The sequence below is a fragment of the Heptranchias perlo genome, chromosome 7 (assembly GCF_035084215.1).
Source record: "Heptranchias perlo isolate sHepPer1 chromosome 7, sHepPer1.hap1, whole genome shotgun sequence".
NCBI classification, from domain to species: domain Eukaryota; kingdom Metazoa; phylum Chordata; class Chondrichthyes; order Hexanchiformes; family Hexanchidae; genus Heptranchias; species Heptranchias perlo.
In genome coordinates, this window is record NC_090331.1 from 31,439,630 (window position 1) to 31,455,712 (window position 16,083).

At 42.7% G+C, this 16,083-nt stretch overlaps 1 protein-coding gene across 3 annotated transcripts in view; it reads left to right on the plus strand.

The window, feature by feature from the left end:
- The window catches only part of tmem163a (transmembrane protein 163a), a 175,248-nt gene that overhangs the window by 142,113 nt on the left and 17,052 nt on the right, over positions 1-16,083 (plus strand). For all 3 annotated transcript variants that reach the window (XM_067987258.1, XM_067987259.1, XM_067987257.1), the window contains one exon: positions 14,994-15,105. In XM_067987258.1, the coding sequence (XP_067843359.1) occupies positions 14,994-15,105 (112 nt within the window). The remainder of the gene's footprint in view (positions 1-14,993; positions 15,106-16,083) is intronic.

Consider the following 16,083-nt stretch of genomic DNA (forward strand, 5'->3'; position numbering starts at 1 on the left):
TATTTGTACAAAACATTTGTCATCATAGTTACCTAAAATAGTAAAAGTATAAAGTATGTTGCATTAGGACAGGCGAGTTACAATAGTTCTTTCACAAATATGTAGACGCATAACCCACAAACATTGCAGAAGTGCATGAGTTATGATGCACTTTCCATTTAAAAAAAAAGGAACAAAAAGGAAAAAAGAACATTAGGTCCATGAAACCTGCTCCTTCTACAGATCATGTACAACTTACCTTGTCATGGACTCTGCCCCATCCTTTTAACCATCCGAGGGTCAAGTACTCTGAATCAAACAAAACTCCAGCATATCTACTCATCTTAAATCTTCACTACTTAGCGCTAGCCTTCTGCACTTCCTAAACAATCCATATGCTCCACCAGGCTAGAGAAGCATGTCTTCTGAATGATGCAACAACAAAAGGTGTGCATTGCTAAATTAACCAGATTCCAATTAGGATCATTTTGGGAATTTGATCATTTTGGATCACACTACTAGTACACCCACCCCATATAACTACACAAATAAAATGGGCACTCGTTATAGCAGTGCCAAGTACGATATTAATGACGTAGGATTCCAATTTATTTTTGTTGTAGGCAGCTGCATTGTAAATGGGATTTTTCAAAAATATATTCCTTTTTAAATTGTTTCATTTGAGTTCACATTGAAGGGTAAATTTGTGAGGCTCTGCTTCTTGCACAGGGCTTGAGTGAATGGGAATTCAGATCGGATAATCAGGTGTCAGAGGTTAGTGTACCCAGTTTGTGGCACTACAGGTTTGTAATTGGAATTGTTTTGGAAATTGTCTACTCAGTAATATAAAGAAAGAATATACTAAATGTAAGTTTGGTACCCTATGTCCTCGGAACATCCCAAAGCGCTGCACAACCAATTAATTACTTTTGAAATACTAATGCAGCAGTCATTTTGTACACAGTGAGGTTCCACATGCAGCAAATGAGATGAATGACCAGTTAATTATTTTTTTTTGGTGACATTGGTTGAGGGAAGAATGTTGGCCAGGACATTGGGAGTGCTCACTGTCCTTCTTTGAATAGTACCATGGGGATCTTTTATATCCTCCTGAACAATCAGAACAGGCAAACTGAGCCGTGGTTTAACGTTCAAAAGTTAATACTTCTGACAAGAGAAGAGAATTAAAGTTATTCAGCAGAGGGCCGCTCTAGTAACATTAGGGTAGAAATTACTATTAGCATAGAAATTACAATTATCGTTGTTATCGTATAAACACTTAATGTGATTGACTTCAGTGGAAAAGAAAATTGAGCAGGGTGTAAAACAAAGTTGCCAATTCGCTATCACCCGTTTTGTGCTACTGTATAGGACCAATTTCATCCCCTTAGTGTGATCAAATCGAATTTCTTTTCCCACTACAACAACAACTTTCATTTATATAGTGCCCTTAACATAGAAAAACAATCCAAGTCGCTTCAGAGAAGCGTAATCTGACAAAAATGGACACTGAGCCAAAGAAGGAGATATTGGGAAGAGTGGCTAAAAGTTTGGTCAAAGAGGTGGATTTTAAGGAGGGTCTTAAAGGTGGCGAGGGAGGTGGAGAGTGGACAGATTTAGGGAGCGAATTCCAGAAATTAGGGCCCAGATGGCTGAAGGCTTGACTGCCAATAATTGGGTGAAGGGAACAGGGGGAGCACGAGAGACCAGAGTTGGAAGAATGCAGAGTTCTCGGAGAGTTGTAGGCTTGGTGGAGGTTACAGAGATAGAGAGGGGCAAAGCCATGAAGAAATTTGAACATGAGGATGAGAATTTTAAATTGAGGCATTTAGGGACTGGGATCCAATATAGATCAGCAAGCCCAAGGGTAACGGGTGAGCGGGACTTGGTGTGGGATAGGATATGGGCAGCAGAGTTTTGGATGAGCTGAAGTTTATGGAAGATAGAGGATGGGAGGCCGGCCAGGAGAACATCGTAATAGTTGATTCTGGAGGTGACAGGCATGAATAAGGGTTTCGACAACAGGTGGGCTGTGGCAGGGTTGGAGATGGGCGATGTCAGGGAGCTGGAAATAGGCAGTTATTGTGATGGAGAGGCTATGGGGTCGGCAGCTCAGCTGTGGGTCAAATAGGACGCCAAAGTTGCAAACAGGTTCAATTGACAACAATGGCCGCGGAGGGGGTTTTTATTAAAGCGTTTGTACAATAATACTGATTTCTATCAGAGTAAGGGAAGATCATGTGGCTCTTATAGATCTTCAAAAAAAATTTCTAGAGCTTATGTGCAAATACGTATTTTGTAATCTCTGCATATTTTGAAGTTCTGGTGCTTGCAGAAGAGTACATTGTGTTTGTTAGCATGACTGCTAATACATTCAGAGCAATGCATCTTTAAGGACTGAAGCAGTTAATTTGGTCTTGGTCTCTAGAATTTAGTTTGACTATAAAGTAACATGTCGTACAAAATAAACTGGCAGTTCTGCTGGTTGGGGGTTGCTCTCCTTACCTGGCTCCAAACAGACACTGTCTGTCTTATGGTTCCTCTTATTCTAATCTGCTTCATGCTCCTAGAAGTTGATTTTATGTTTAAAGGAGGAGGGTTAGTACCAAGTGAGCCTGCAGGAAAGTAACCTAGTCTACTTTGAGTTCCAGGCCAAACATCACATCCTGAGATTTCTCAAGCTATATGATTGTTGTGGGGGATGTTGTACTCCACCACAGCTTTGGTGGGGGCAATGAAGAATGTACCTTCTTGTGGCTGTCAATAATAGTTGAATTAGCTTTCATGTTGAGAGAGGCTTTGTTTACTATTCAGCAGGAAAATGGGTCCATGTGGATTGCAGTCTTTGCAATTTCCCGAAATGTTATCAATAATGGTTAGAACCTAAGAGGGACTAAAGTGTATGTAGGGAAATTGCCTTCTGGCTACAACCCCTCCAGTAGTCATCTTGAAGGAAGGGGCAGAATTTATGGAACACGTTTGGGTACACCATAGGGTAAATTTTGTTCGTTCCCTTAAATGTAGTCACTTGCAGGGGCCTCACATGCAGTCACTTTGAAATCTATGGACAGAATATTTCCAATGTGCATTGGCTACAAGCAGAGCCCGCCAACGGGCCAATTATGATTGGTGTACGATCTAGAGTTGTGCTGTGTACATTTTGCTATATTTGGTGGCGGTAAGGGTCTTGTCTCCATGTCTCTCACCATTCTCTTTCAAAGAGCTGGCACAGTCTCAATGGATCAAATGGCCTTCTGTTCTGTAAAATTGTTTGATTCCTCCTATGTTATCTAGCAGCCTAAGTCTTGTTCAGGGGGACTAGAAAAGTCTATCGAGGTCTTGGAATGGTTTGAACCTTAATAGGTAGTTTCCAAAACAGAATGGTTCTGGTATCTGAAAACTATTATTTTTTCTGGTTGTGCAGCCTATGTTATTCATGCCATGTGAATTAAGATTTTGTATACAAATGCAGTTTTAAAAAAATTTTTGAGACACTTATTGTAGTTTTTGGACAAAATGTGCATGACAAAAAAGGGTGTAAAGATAAACCCAGCAACTATAGGCCAGTCAGTTTAACCTCGGTGGTGGGGGAAACATTTGGAAATGATAATCCAGGACAGAATTAACAGTCACTTGGACGAGTGTGGATTGATTAAGGAAAGCCAGCACGGATTTGTTAAAGGCAAATTGTGTTTAACTAAACTGATAGAGTTTTTTGATGAGGTAACAGGGAAGGTAGATGAGGGCAATGCAGTTGTGTGGTATAAATGTATTTTCAAAAAGCATTTGATAAAGTGCCACAGGGTAAGCTTGCTATTATGATTGCGGCCCATGGAATAAAGGGGGCAATAGCAACATGGATACAGAATTGGCTAAATGACAGGAAACAGAGAGTAGTGGTGAACGGTTGTTTATCGGACTGGAGGGAGGTGTACAGTGGTGTTCCTCAGGAATCGGTGCTGGGACCACTGCTTTTCTTGATATATAGTAATGACTTGGATGTACAGGGCACAATTTCAAAATTTGTAGATGATACAAAACTTGGAAGTATAGTGAACGGTGAGGAGGATAGTGTTAGACTTCAAGAGGATATAGACAGGCTGGTGGCATGGGCGGACACATGTCAGATGAGGTTTAACGCGGAAATATGCGAGGTGATGCATTTCATAGCAAAAATGAGGAGAAGCAGTATAAACTAAAGGGCACAATTCTAAAAGGGGTAGAGGAACGGAAGGATCTGGGGGTATATGTGCACAAATCATTGAAGGTGGCAAGGCAGGTTGAGAAAGCGGTTAAAAAAGCATACGGAGTCCTGGGCTTTATAAATAGAGGCATAAAGTACGAAAGCAAGGAAGTCATGATGAACCTTTATAAAACACTGGTTTGACTACAACTGGAGTATTGTGTCCAGTTCTGGGCACCGAACTTTAGGAAGGATGTGAAGGCCTTAGAGAGGGTGCAGAGGAGATTTACTGGAATGATTCCAGAGATCAGGTACTTTAGTTACATGGATAGACTGGAGAAGCTGGGGTTGTTCTCCTTGGAACAGAGACGGTTGCGAGGAGATTTGATAGAGGTATTCAAAATCATGAAGGGTCTAGACAGAGTAGATAGAGAGAAACTGTTCCCATTGGCGGAAGGGTCAAGAACCAAAGGATATAGATTTAAGGTGATTGGCAAAAGAACCAAAGGTGACATGAGGAAAAGCTTTTTTACGCAGCGAGTGGTTAGGATCTGGAATGCACTGCCCGAGGGAGTGGTGGAGGCAGATTCAATCATGGCCTTTAAAAGGGAACCGGATAAGTACATGAAAGGAAAAAATGTGCAGGGCTACGGGGATAGGGCGGGGCAGTGGGACTAGCTGGATTGCTCATGCATAGAGCCGGCGCGAATGGCCTCCTTCCGTGCTGTAATCTTCCAAGATTCTATGATTTTATAAACTATCCCTGTACCAAAAATATTATTTAGTTCCTATAATTTGCTACAGTTTAAAATTTGGTATAATGATGTAACAATTTCAGCTGGATACACATATCATTGGTCTGAGAAGCTTAAAGCTCTGTTCATATTTTAGTTGTTTCAGTTCTAAGAGACTGCATCTATTAGCAACAACACTGAGCCAAAGATCGACTGGAGTGGATCAGTAGTGTGCTGTGGCTAAAGTGCATTAGAAAGAACTCTTAGTATGTACAGAATCTGAAAGTTGTGAATCAAACTTTAAAAATGTAGATTGTACTATCTGAGGGTGAGGTCTTACTGACCCACCTTTGGCAAAAATTAATGAAAAAAATTAAGCTAGACAATTAATGATACAAAGATCACACTAGTTATTTCATGATTTGCAGCTCCTCTGTTTCATTACAAACCGATTTACATCAACAGTTCGCCCTATATTTCAAACTACCAGTAGTTTTTGTTGTTTCTGCAATATTTAGACATATTCAACGAAAGACTATCTTTAGTTAAAGAACAATTGTAGTTAAAAAGTTATAAGGTTAGATTCCGCTTTAATAAAAATGTAGTATTTGCATGCTTTCTTTTTTAAGTGCATTGCATTTCCTTTTAAACTGTCAAAGTTGGTCACCACATTAATATTTACATTAGCTGTTAGCAGCAATCCAGTAACATAGTGTATTAGTGCTTTGTGTCTTGGGACCAGATTGTAATCCCAGGCTTGTTTAACATTTGTGCTCCAGTTTCCCAGCCTGCTGATCTTGACCTTTTTGTCAGATGCACCAAATGGTAGACTATGAGAAAGGAACATCCATTATGACTTGTCCTTCAACACCCCTTGCAGGATATCATAGAGGTGCATTGGTGTAGAATATGGTAATGTCCCCATTTCTCTGCTTAGCTGGCTCCAGACAAGCCCATCGTGGAAGGCTATCTAGGGGTTGGGATTCTTCAAAGTAAACTGTTCATAATCCAAACGATGGAAGTAAATATCATGTTACTTTAACTGGTTTCTGGATTCAGGTATAAACTGGATATTAAGAAATTCCAAAAATAGGTGACATTTTGAAATTACACAACTAAAAAAGGTCTAAAAATGTAAACATATGGAAATGGAAGAGACTGGTGAATAATTCATAATATTTCACAGCTGACAGCATACGCTCCAAACAAGATGCCTTCTGACAACTGGACAAGGCAAGGTCTTTGATTTACAGTCCTTCTGCTTATTATGGCTGAGTGAGTTTTTCAAAAACAAAAACACTACAGGGACTTTTAAAAAGAATTTTCATTTAAAATTGATCAGGTTTTCATGCATTGTTTTCTACATAATGGAACATGGTTTTCTATTGAATCATGGTGCATTGTTAGTAGATTCAGTCTGCAACATGTAGATTAAAATCATTTTTTTCAGCAATTAGCTAAAACAATACTAAACTATAAAATAATTTTTAAACGCATACACACAAGGAACAATTGCCCAAAAGTGACAACTAAAGAAAATATTAGCCATTCTGTATTTCTTAGATGAGTGGGAGCTAGAACTCAATCTCTGCCTTCAGTTTCTGTGGCAGTGTTACCAAAAATTTACCTTGGAGATCTGCATCATTCTCTTATCTTTCTAAATTTTGTAAAAATTTCAATGAGCTTTATGGAATTCAATTCAATCTTTCACAATCTCAAAGTAGACCTCATTAATTTCCTGGAGGTAATTTTGTTGGGGGTAATTTTAGCAAAGTTGTTGTTGATACACCATCATCAAACTTCTATGTCTGACTTGTTGGGGGTGAAATTGGAAAAGAAAATCGGGCGGGATGTAAAATGGGCAGCCATTCCCACAAAGAAATAGGGTGGGGCTGCCAAATGTAGAGCCCCCTGGATGTCAAGGAGCATACAGGGTAAGATAAGGCAAAAAAGGAAAGCTTGTGTCTGACAGCGAGAGCTCAATACTACAGAAAGCCTAGAGGAGTATAGAAAGTGCAGGGTGAAATTAAAAAGGAAATTAGGAAAGCAAAGAGAGGGCATGAAAAAATATTGGCAAGTAAAATCAAGGAAAACCCAAAGATGTTTTATAAAATATTAAGAGCAAGAGGATAACTAAGGAAAGAGTAGGGCCTATTGGAGACCAAAAAGGTAACCTATGTGTGGAGGCGGAAGATATTGGTATGGTTCTTAATGAATACTTTGCGTCTATCTTCACAAAAGAGAGGGGCGATGCAGAGATTGTAGTTAAGGAGGAGGAGTGTGATATATTGGATGGGATAAACATAGAGAGAGGAAATATTAAGAGGAATAGCATCTTTGAAAGTAGATAAATCACCAGGCCCAGATGAAATGTATCCCAGGCTGTTAAAAGAAGCAAGGGAGGAAATAGAGGACCATCATTTTCCAAACCTCCCTGGATACAGGCTGTACCGTTGTTTAAAAAGGGAGAGAGGGATAGACCAAGTAATTATAGCCAGTCAGTCTAACCTCGATGGTGGGCATATTATTGGAATCAATTCTGAGGGACAGGATAACGTGTTAATCAAGGACAGTCAGCGTGGATTTGTTAAGGGAAGGTCGTGTCTGACTAACTTGATTGAATTTTTTGAGGAGGTAACAAGGAGGGTCAATGAGGGTAGTGCGTTTGATGTAGTCGCCATGGATTTTAGAAATGCTTTTGACAAGGTCCCACATGGCAGACTGGTCAAAAAAGTACAAGCCCATGGGATCCAAGGAAAGTGGCAAGTTAGATCCAAAATTGGCTCAGTAGCAGGAAGCAAAGGGTAATGGTCGATGTGTGTTTTTGTGACTGGAAGGCTGTTTCCAGTGGGGTTCCGCAGGGCTCAGTACTAGGTCCCTTGCTTGTTGTGGTATTTATTAATAATTTGGACTTAAATGTAGGGGGCATGATTAAGAAGTTTGCAGATGATAGAAAAATTGGCCATGTGGTTGATAGTGAGGAGGAAAGCTGTAGACTGCAGGAAGATATCAATGGGGACTGGTCAGGTGGGCAGAAAAGTGGCAAATGGAATTCAGTCTGGAGAAATGTGAGGTAATGCATTTGGGAAGGGCAAACAAGGCAAGGGAATACACAATAAATGGGAGGATACTGAGGGGTGTAGAAGAAGTGAGGGACCTTGGTGTGCATATCCACAGATCCCTGAAGGTAGCAGGACAGGTGGTTAAAAAGGCATACGGGATACTTTCTTTTATTAGCCGAGGCATTGAATATAAGAGCAGGGAGGTTATGCTAGAACTGTATAAAACACTAGTAAGACCACAGCTTGAGTACTGCGTACAATTCTGGTCACCACATCACAGGAAATATATAATTGCACTCGAGAGAGTACAAAGGAGATTTACGAGGATGTTGCCAGGCCTGGAGAATTTTAGCTGTGAGGAAAGGTTGGATAGGCTGGGGTTGTTTTCTTTAGAACAGAGGAGGCTGAGGGGAGATTTAATTGAGATGTATAAAATTATGAGGGGCCTAGATAGAGTGAATAGAAAGGACCTATTTCCCTCATCAGAGAGGTCAATAACCAGGGAGTATAGATTTAAAGTGATTGGTAAAAGGATTAGAGGGGATCTGAGGAAAAAATATTTCACCCAGAGGGCTGTAGGGGTCTGGAACTTACTGTCTGAAAGGGTGGTAGAGGCAGAAACCATTATCAAATTTAAAAAGTACTTGGATATGCACTTGAAGTGCCATAAACTACAAGGCTACGGACCAAGTGCTGGAAAGTGGGATTAGGCTGGGTGGCTCATTTTCGACCAGTGTGGACATGATGGGCTGAATGGCCTTCTTCTGTGCTGTAAATTTTCTGTGAAACTATGATTGTATGATTTGCTATCACGCATTTTGCACTGCCGGCCAAGAGCAATTTCAACTCCTCCCCCCTGTCACACTGCTGCACCGGAGGAAATGGAAATGTCTGAAATTCCACAATAAGTGAAGCTGTCAATCCTATCTTTCTTGTAGCATCATGGGAGGAGACAGAGTATTATTGGGGTTGGGGGGAATTAAGGCCTAGAAATTGGATCACACCCGAATCGGGGCCCAATCTCGGTACAGCGCATGCTGTACACACCTAATGAGGCCGGCAGCAGGACCGTGGTAAATTGGTCTGTGGCCTCATTAGGCTAGTACCGGCCAGCTGGGGGTGCCTTTTGTGGCTTCAAAGACAGCTTGCTGTATGCGGAGAGACAACAAGATCAGCCGGCATCTGGAGAGTCCGGGGGGGAGGCAATCAGGAGGGGGGTGAGCAGTGGCTGGCAGCAGCCCACGGATTTGATGTGGAGCCGAGAAGAGCACTCTTGCTCTTCCTGGCTCCACAATAAGGTAAGTAAAAAATGTTAAGTTTAATTTTTTTGTAGCAGCCTCCAGAGGTCCCTTTTAAGGACCGCGGACGTGGCTGCTGAGCGCCTCAAGAAACTGACCGCAGCGTGCACCGTCACACCGTGGTCATTTACAAACCAATTTCTCAACGGGGCCTGGAACAGGCAGTAGGCCCCCCCGATTTGCATATGCAATGGGCCTAACGCCAGTTTTAAGCGCACATCCTGGATGCCGACTGAGCAGCCCTATCACATATGCCGGGTGGCGCATTTCCAGCGCAGAATGAACGCACTCATGCTGCCCGCCATATTGGACCCTTAGGCGCCTGTTTTAGAGTTGTACAGCAGGTGCAGCACCATCGAATTTCTAGGCCTAGGTATTTTGATCAACATGTGACAAGTACTGTAAGTCATTTTAACTTGAATCATTTCATAATTATTAGGGGTTCTTTGTGCCGTCGCTACTTACATGTACATGCAGCACACTGCAGTTTTTCTCCCAGATAACACTAGATTTTACTTTCTTGCTGTTGATTGGGATAGACTGGTACTACCTGTTTTAAAGTAATGGGTCACTTAAGTATTTCATTTAGTTTCACTTTCATTCTATGTATTTTAATGTTGTTTAGAAGAATCCCTTTGCAAAAAAAGTGAGTTGAGAGTAACAGAATGCCAAGTTTAATTCCTTGATCATACTGAGTAGCGAGTGAAGGAAGCCCTTGGAGAGCAGATGAAGGAGGAAAATGTAGGCGGGTATGATACAATTGAGCTTGTTACTCTAATGATTGAGGGGCAGATTAACATTATGCTGTAGTTATTTATATAGACGAGCAAATGGGAAGCATTAAATGGATGGAGCTTAATCTTACTGAAATTGACTTTTAGAACTAGCAGTTCTGCCAATCACATTAATTTCGTCATTAAAAGCATGATATTAACTGTCTTAAGACATCTCAATTTTTAAAATCATATTTCATTCTTCATGCTGTCCAAAATGATCAATCCAAACATATTTTGAAGGTTTATTTGTGTCTGTCTTGGATCGCAGACAAAGCAACCTTGAGCATATGTGGTCCTTTTTGTGCTGCAATCAGGGACAAAACATAACTGTAAATTGTTAGTTAGGGATTTTGTGTTTTTATCAAAAAAAGTGAGGTTTTACAATCATTTAATATACCTGGATCCATGTTTGATGTTTAGCAACTAGAACTAAGTCTCCTGTTTGATTCTTGATTTTACGTCTCATAGCAACCACACTGGTTGGCAACTGTATATTATCAAATCAGAATTTTATTAAACATTTAAATATTTTGTTACATATAATGAAAATCAACACATTTTTAAGAAATAATTACTAAAAGCAGTATATCAGTGTTGTCACAAGGACAAGTGGATAGTATAAAAATTTAATCTAGTTACCTATAATGCTAAGTAGGTATGGTGAAAAGACCCAGCAATAAATATAGATCTTGCCCTTTCAAACTTGGATTGTATCTGGAGAGAGCATTTTGACCAGAGAATGGTACATGTCAAGTGCATTTACCTTTATGTTTCTGAATGATGAGCCTTTGAAAAATAGGGGGCCTTTATGTTTAAGTTTTGCAAAAATACATGCACCTGAGAAGAACAACCAGTATTACTGGTGTTCTATTTGTTGCTTTTCTGGTGAAAGCAGCCATCAGATTCACACAGTTGTATGGTAAAATATTAGTTTTAAAAGATAGGCTGGCCTTACAACATTTGCAGTTCCCTCCAAATAAATAATGACTAGTTGGATCACAAGTGCCCTCATAAGTAGGGAAGACCTAATAAAAATGCAGCCGACTTCATCAGTATTAAGTTATAAAGGTTTTCCTTATGTGCTGAATAAACTCCATGGGCTCGAATTAAGCAGGCCTGCGGGTTCCCAGCGGGTGGTCCTCCGGGAGCGTCGAAAACGCGGACGGCGAAATTAGTGGGTTGCCCACGCGATCGTAGCAGGCAGCCCACTAATAGGAATCAATTACCTGCTCCTCCGGGGTCCACGGCGCTGGCCTGCGCGTCGGTCGGGCTGCGCATGCGCAGTACGATCTGTCAGCTGGAGGCTCTCTAGTTAAAGGGGCAGTCCTCCACTGACAGATGCTGCAACCAATGGGACAAATTGCAGCATGGAGCAGCCCAGGGGGAAGGCTGCTCCCAGTTTAATGATGCCTCACCCCAGCTATCATCAGATGGGGTGAGGAGGAGGGGGAGGACACAGATCTTCCCCCCGGTGGGCGGGAGGAAGCGGCCTGCCTCTGCCACCAAGAAGACCTGGCTCGAGGTGGCAGAGGGGGTCACCTGCGCCACCAACATATCGCCCACCTGCATACAGTGCAGGAGGCGCTGCAATGACCGCAGTAGGTCCGCCACAGTGAGAACACGAAGTCTTTCCCCTACACTCCGTCTGCCACAACACTGCCCCCACCCCAAATCTCCTTCGGCACCGCCAACACTATTCTGTCACATCACCCTTCATACCCACTCACACCCCGTCCTCATCTTACCTCCACCTACTCACCTCGCCAGTACTCACCCTGCCACTAACACGCAACCCACTCCTCATACAATCTCATTGCTCCATCCCATACTCACCCTCTCGTGCATCTCCCTCACGGCCAGCCTCACTCAACCTGCCACCACCTGTGCTGCAGCCACAGGGCATGCATCACATATGTGCAGTAGGCAGCGTAAGGCAAACGTCTCGTCAGCATGAAGGGGGTGCACAAGGGTGTCTGAGGGTTTGTCATGGGTGTTACCCATATTGAATTTCAGAGCAACAAACAGCACACATTATATTGACACCACCACTGCCATGTCTCCGCGAATCCTGTCCGTTGTGTCCAATAATGCCCGCTCCTGGGTATCACTATGAGGACCCACCACTGATGCCACCCATCGTGTTACTGCAGAGTAGGTGCAGGTGTATTTGCAGGGCTCGTCCGCGCAGACGACTGAGAGACATCGGCGGTGTAGCCGGCTGCACCCTGGAAGGATGCGGAGGAGAAGGTGTGGAGGGCAGTGGTGACTTTGCCAGCGACAGGTAAGCAGTTGGTGCTGGGGCCAGCCAGGAGCAGCTCGGCATGAAAGAGGCTGCAGATCTCCACGACTACATGTCGAGCGAATCTGCGCCTCCCTGTGCACTGCTGCTCGGAGAGGTCCGGGGAGCTGCGCCTCGGTCTGTGGACCCTCTGGCGAGGGTAGTGCCCTCTGCGACGCGTCTCTCTCTGCGGTAGCCCTCCCTCCTGCTGTGCAGGTGGGCGTGCAACAACACCGTGTTGGGGGGATCCACGTCTCTGCGGCGGACGGCGTGGACTGCGAGGCTGCTGGTGCTGGTCATGCTCTTCGTCCTCCGAGGGTGTCCACACACCACCCAACTGGCAGGTGTTGGTCTGAGGGGTTGTGCAGGGTAGGTGTGTGGTTCCTCGGACTGGGGCTGCGGTCTCGTGTCGGTTTGTCCTCTGGCTTGGCGGGGGGTGGTGGAGGGCAGGGGTTGCCCTATGTGACGTGGTGGCCTCCTGCGTGGGTGAGGGCTCTCCCCCGTGGAGCGCACCTTGGCACCTGCCACAGGCTGCTGGCTGCAACACGCCTGGTTGGATGGAGACTGTTTCGCCCAGTGTGGGAAACTCACTGCCTTGAACCTAAAATCCCACACTTCCTCTTTTGACAGCTGCTTCAGCTCATTAACTGACCACAACGAGCAAGTTAAGTACTCTCAAGTGGAACCCCGCTGGCTTTAATTGCCTGCGGGATTCCCACCAGCGGGGCTTGCGCGCGCAGCCCCGCACGTCAGCGCGGTACCCGGAAGTGGCCGGGATTTCGTCGCGATCCGGTCACTTAGCTGTAAGTGGGAGTTCATTCACACAAGATAAAATAAAATTAGATGTTTCAAGCTTCTATTTCCAACTCTAAACAGTGCAAACTGAATCATCTTGTGCAAGTCATGTCTAAAAAGTTAAGAACTGGTGCTAAATTTGCCTGAATGGTAATATATTAATAGCACTCATTTCCTGGATCAGGTTATTTACATCTTTATTCACATCCAGGTACAGACTGGGGCAAGTGTAGGGAGTACACCAGTGGAGAGAATTTTTTTAAAAATTTGCATAAATACATTATCCTGTAAAACACAGCATTTAAGGTAACTCTTTCAAAATCCTATTTATGGAAAATCTTTAGAAATGATGGCGACTAAATTGGACAGCTCTTTCAAAGGCAAACTTGGGTTGTATCTAGCATAACGGGCCGAATGGCCGCCCCCTGTGCTGTAAGATTCTATGATTTTATGACTGACAATAATGAAGGCAAAGGAAGTCCCATGTGCAGACTTGAGGCTGCAGTTGACGAGCTTGGTCAGTTGGTGTGTCAACCCTCCGCTGCATATGAGCAGCATACTTGAGGCAGATGGAGCTGTTCAGCGTCTGGTTCTGATGACACAGACTATATGAATAGAGTTCCCCACAGCCATTGCTATCTTCGTGGGTGCAGCCCATCTTGGTTGGCATTCTTTGTTTCACAGTGTAAAGCATAACATAACACTGTGATTTGAGTGCTTCTGAAGAACCATTGGACGTAACAGTTAGCCATGGATCTGTGCCATCAGGCTTGCTTGTCAAAACTTCGACATTGGAAAGTTGGAGCTTTTGCCTCCATTAATCGTCTGCCAAAGTGAGGTCTGGTCACCTCTGTATGTGAGCTTTGGCAGGTGAGCACAAATTCTCAGGCATTGTGACCTACCTGCCATCCCTTCAGGGGTCTTTCTCTTCTTCCCAGAACCTCACTTCAGGGGATTCTCATTGGGAAGCCCATTGATGGATGTAATGATGTAAGAAAAAAAACACAATTAGCACAAAAGAACCTATGTGCCATGACAGAAAAGAAAAGAAACCAAGTTAGAAATGGCCTCAATACAGCAAATGGAGATTTTTTTGTAGTCCTTTAAATTTACTTACTTGCACTCCTGGTGATCCTGCATGCCCATTTAGATTGGCATTATTTCTACTTTCTTAGGATTATGTAAAGCTCAGAAAAAGAATTGAGTTGCCTTACAATAGTGCTCTTGCCTACTTCAAGAGGCACTTTCCATTGCCCACATCACCAGCCCTCAGATCACCTGAAAACAGGCACTAATGAGCAATCTGAAGAGGAAACCCAACCCTATAAATGTACTTTTTTAGTCAATTTTACTTACTCTGAATGGACTTCCACCAGTATACACACTGCAGGCTACTAATTCCAAATTTGCAGTGGTAAAGGCACATGACCGTTGCCAGCTGATCTGTCTCCCACTGTCCCAATTCTCAGTTTATCAAGTGCTACCTTACATTGCTCTTTTATTCTTGCCATGTTGAAATCAGAAAAAAAAGTAGTAATACTTTGTTTCTAAAAAAACAATCTGCATGTGTTTCACTTTTTGACTAATGTGCAGATTTTTAAAATATGTTTTCCACATGTTTTTCTCTCAATTTCAAAGTGCCTAAATGATGACAGCTTAAGGTAAAAGGCAGGTAGATCGATCGTGTCATATTTTATTGTTGTCACAACCATGTTTAAATTTTTTAATGGCACTGCTCTACAGCATAAATGGGGCATTTTTTTTGTGAACAGAAACTAACGCCTCTGAATTCTCAAAGTGACATTGTAGTTGTAGATCTGAATGTAAACAAGCTATATATTGCCACAATTTGAAATTGCACTAAAACATGTATTCCTTTTGTTTTTAGGATGATTTCCTTTTTAGTGTTTCCATTATTAGTGGAATACTCTGCAGTGCTTTGGCTGTGGTTAAGTTTATGCTTGGTAGAGTCCTCACAAGCAAAGCCTTGATAACTGATGGTGAGTATTAAAACTCTGTGGATGTAATCTGCTGATATATGATCAATTAAAATGTTTTGTAACAAAGTATTTACAGAGTTCCATGGGGGTAAAAAGGGGTGGTGCTTTGGAGCAATGTACCGCAGGCCTCAAACATTATTGAAAATATATCATAAAAATTATAGCACAGAAGGACATTTGGCTCATCGCATTTGTGCCAGTGCCAGCTCTTCCAGTCCATCCCTATTTTCCTACTCTTTCTCCATATGTTTTTATATTCTTCTTTTTCAAATACCTGATAGTAATCATTTAATTCATTCCTTAAATCCTAATTAAGCAAGGACTAAAGCTTTTCTAAACACTACCCAGAAATTCAACATCTTAATTTTAAACTATATACAACAACAACTTGCATTTATATAGCTCCTTTAATGTAAGAAAATGTCCTAAGACACTTCACAGAAGAGTCATCAGATAAAAATTGACACTGAGCCAAAGAGGTAGGTTTTAAGGAGAGTCTTAAAGGAGGAGAGAGAAGGAGAGGTTTAGGGATGGAATTCCAGAGCTCAGGGCCTAGATAGCTAAAGGCACGGCCACCAATGGTGTGGCGAAGGACATCAGGGATGCGCAAGAGGCTAGAATTGATGAATCGCAGAGTTCTCGGAGTACAAGGTCGGCTTCTTGGAAACTGAGGTTACTTACTGTAGGTTGGCGTTTGACACCTGTTTGACATTCTGATTTCCCTGCTAAACATAGGTACATGAGATCCATGCTTCTATAAAAGCCATCATCAGCAGACTATTGGAATCTTAAAGCCTCAACAGGTGTGGTGGTATCCTATTACATAGCCCAGGCAATGTCATGCATCATTTGGTTTGCTCCATACTCAAGAACTGCACATGGAGCTTCTAGGGGAATAGGGCATTCAGGCTTATGAAGGGGAAGACAACCATAACACTGAGGAGACTGCTAGGGATCAACACTTGCCAACTGCCAGAG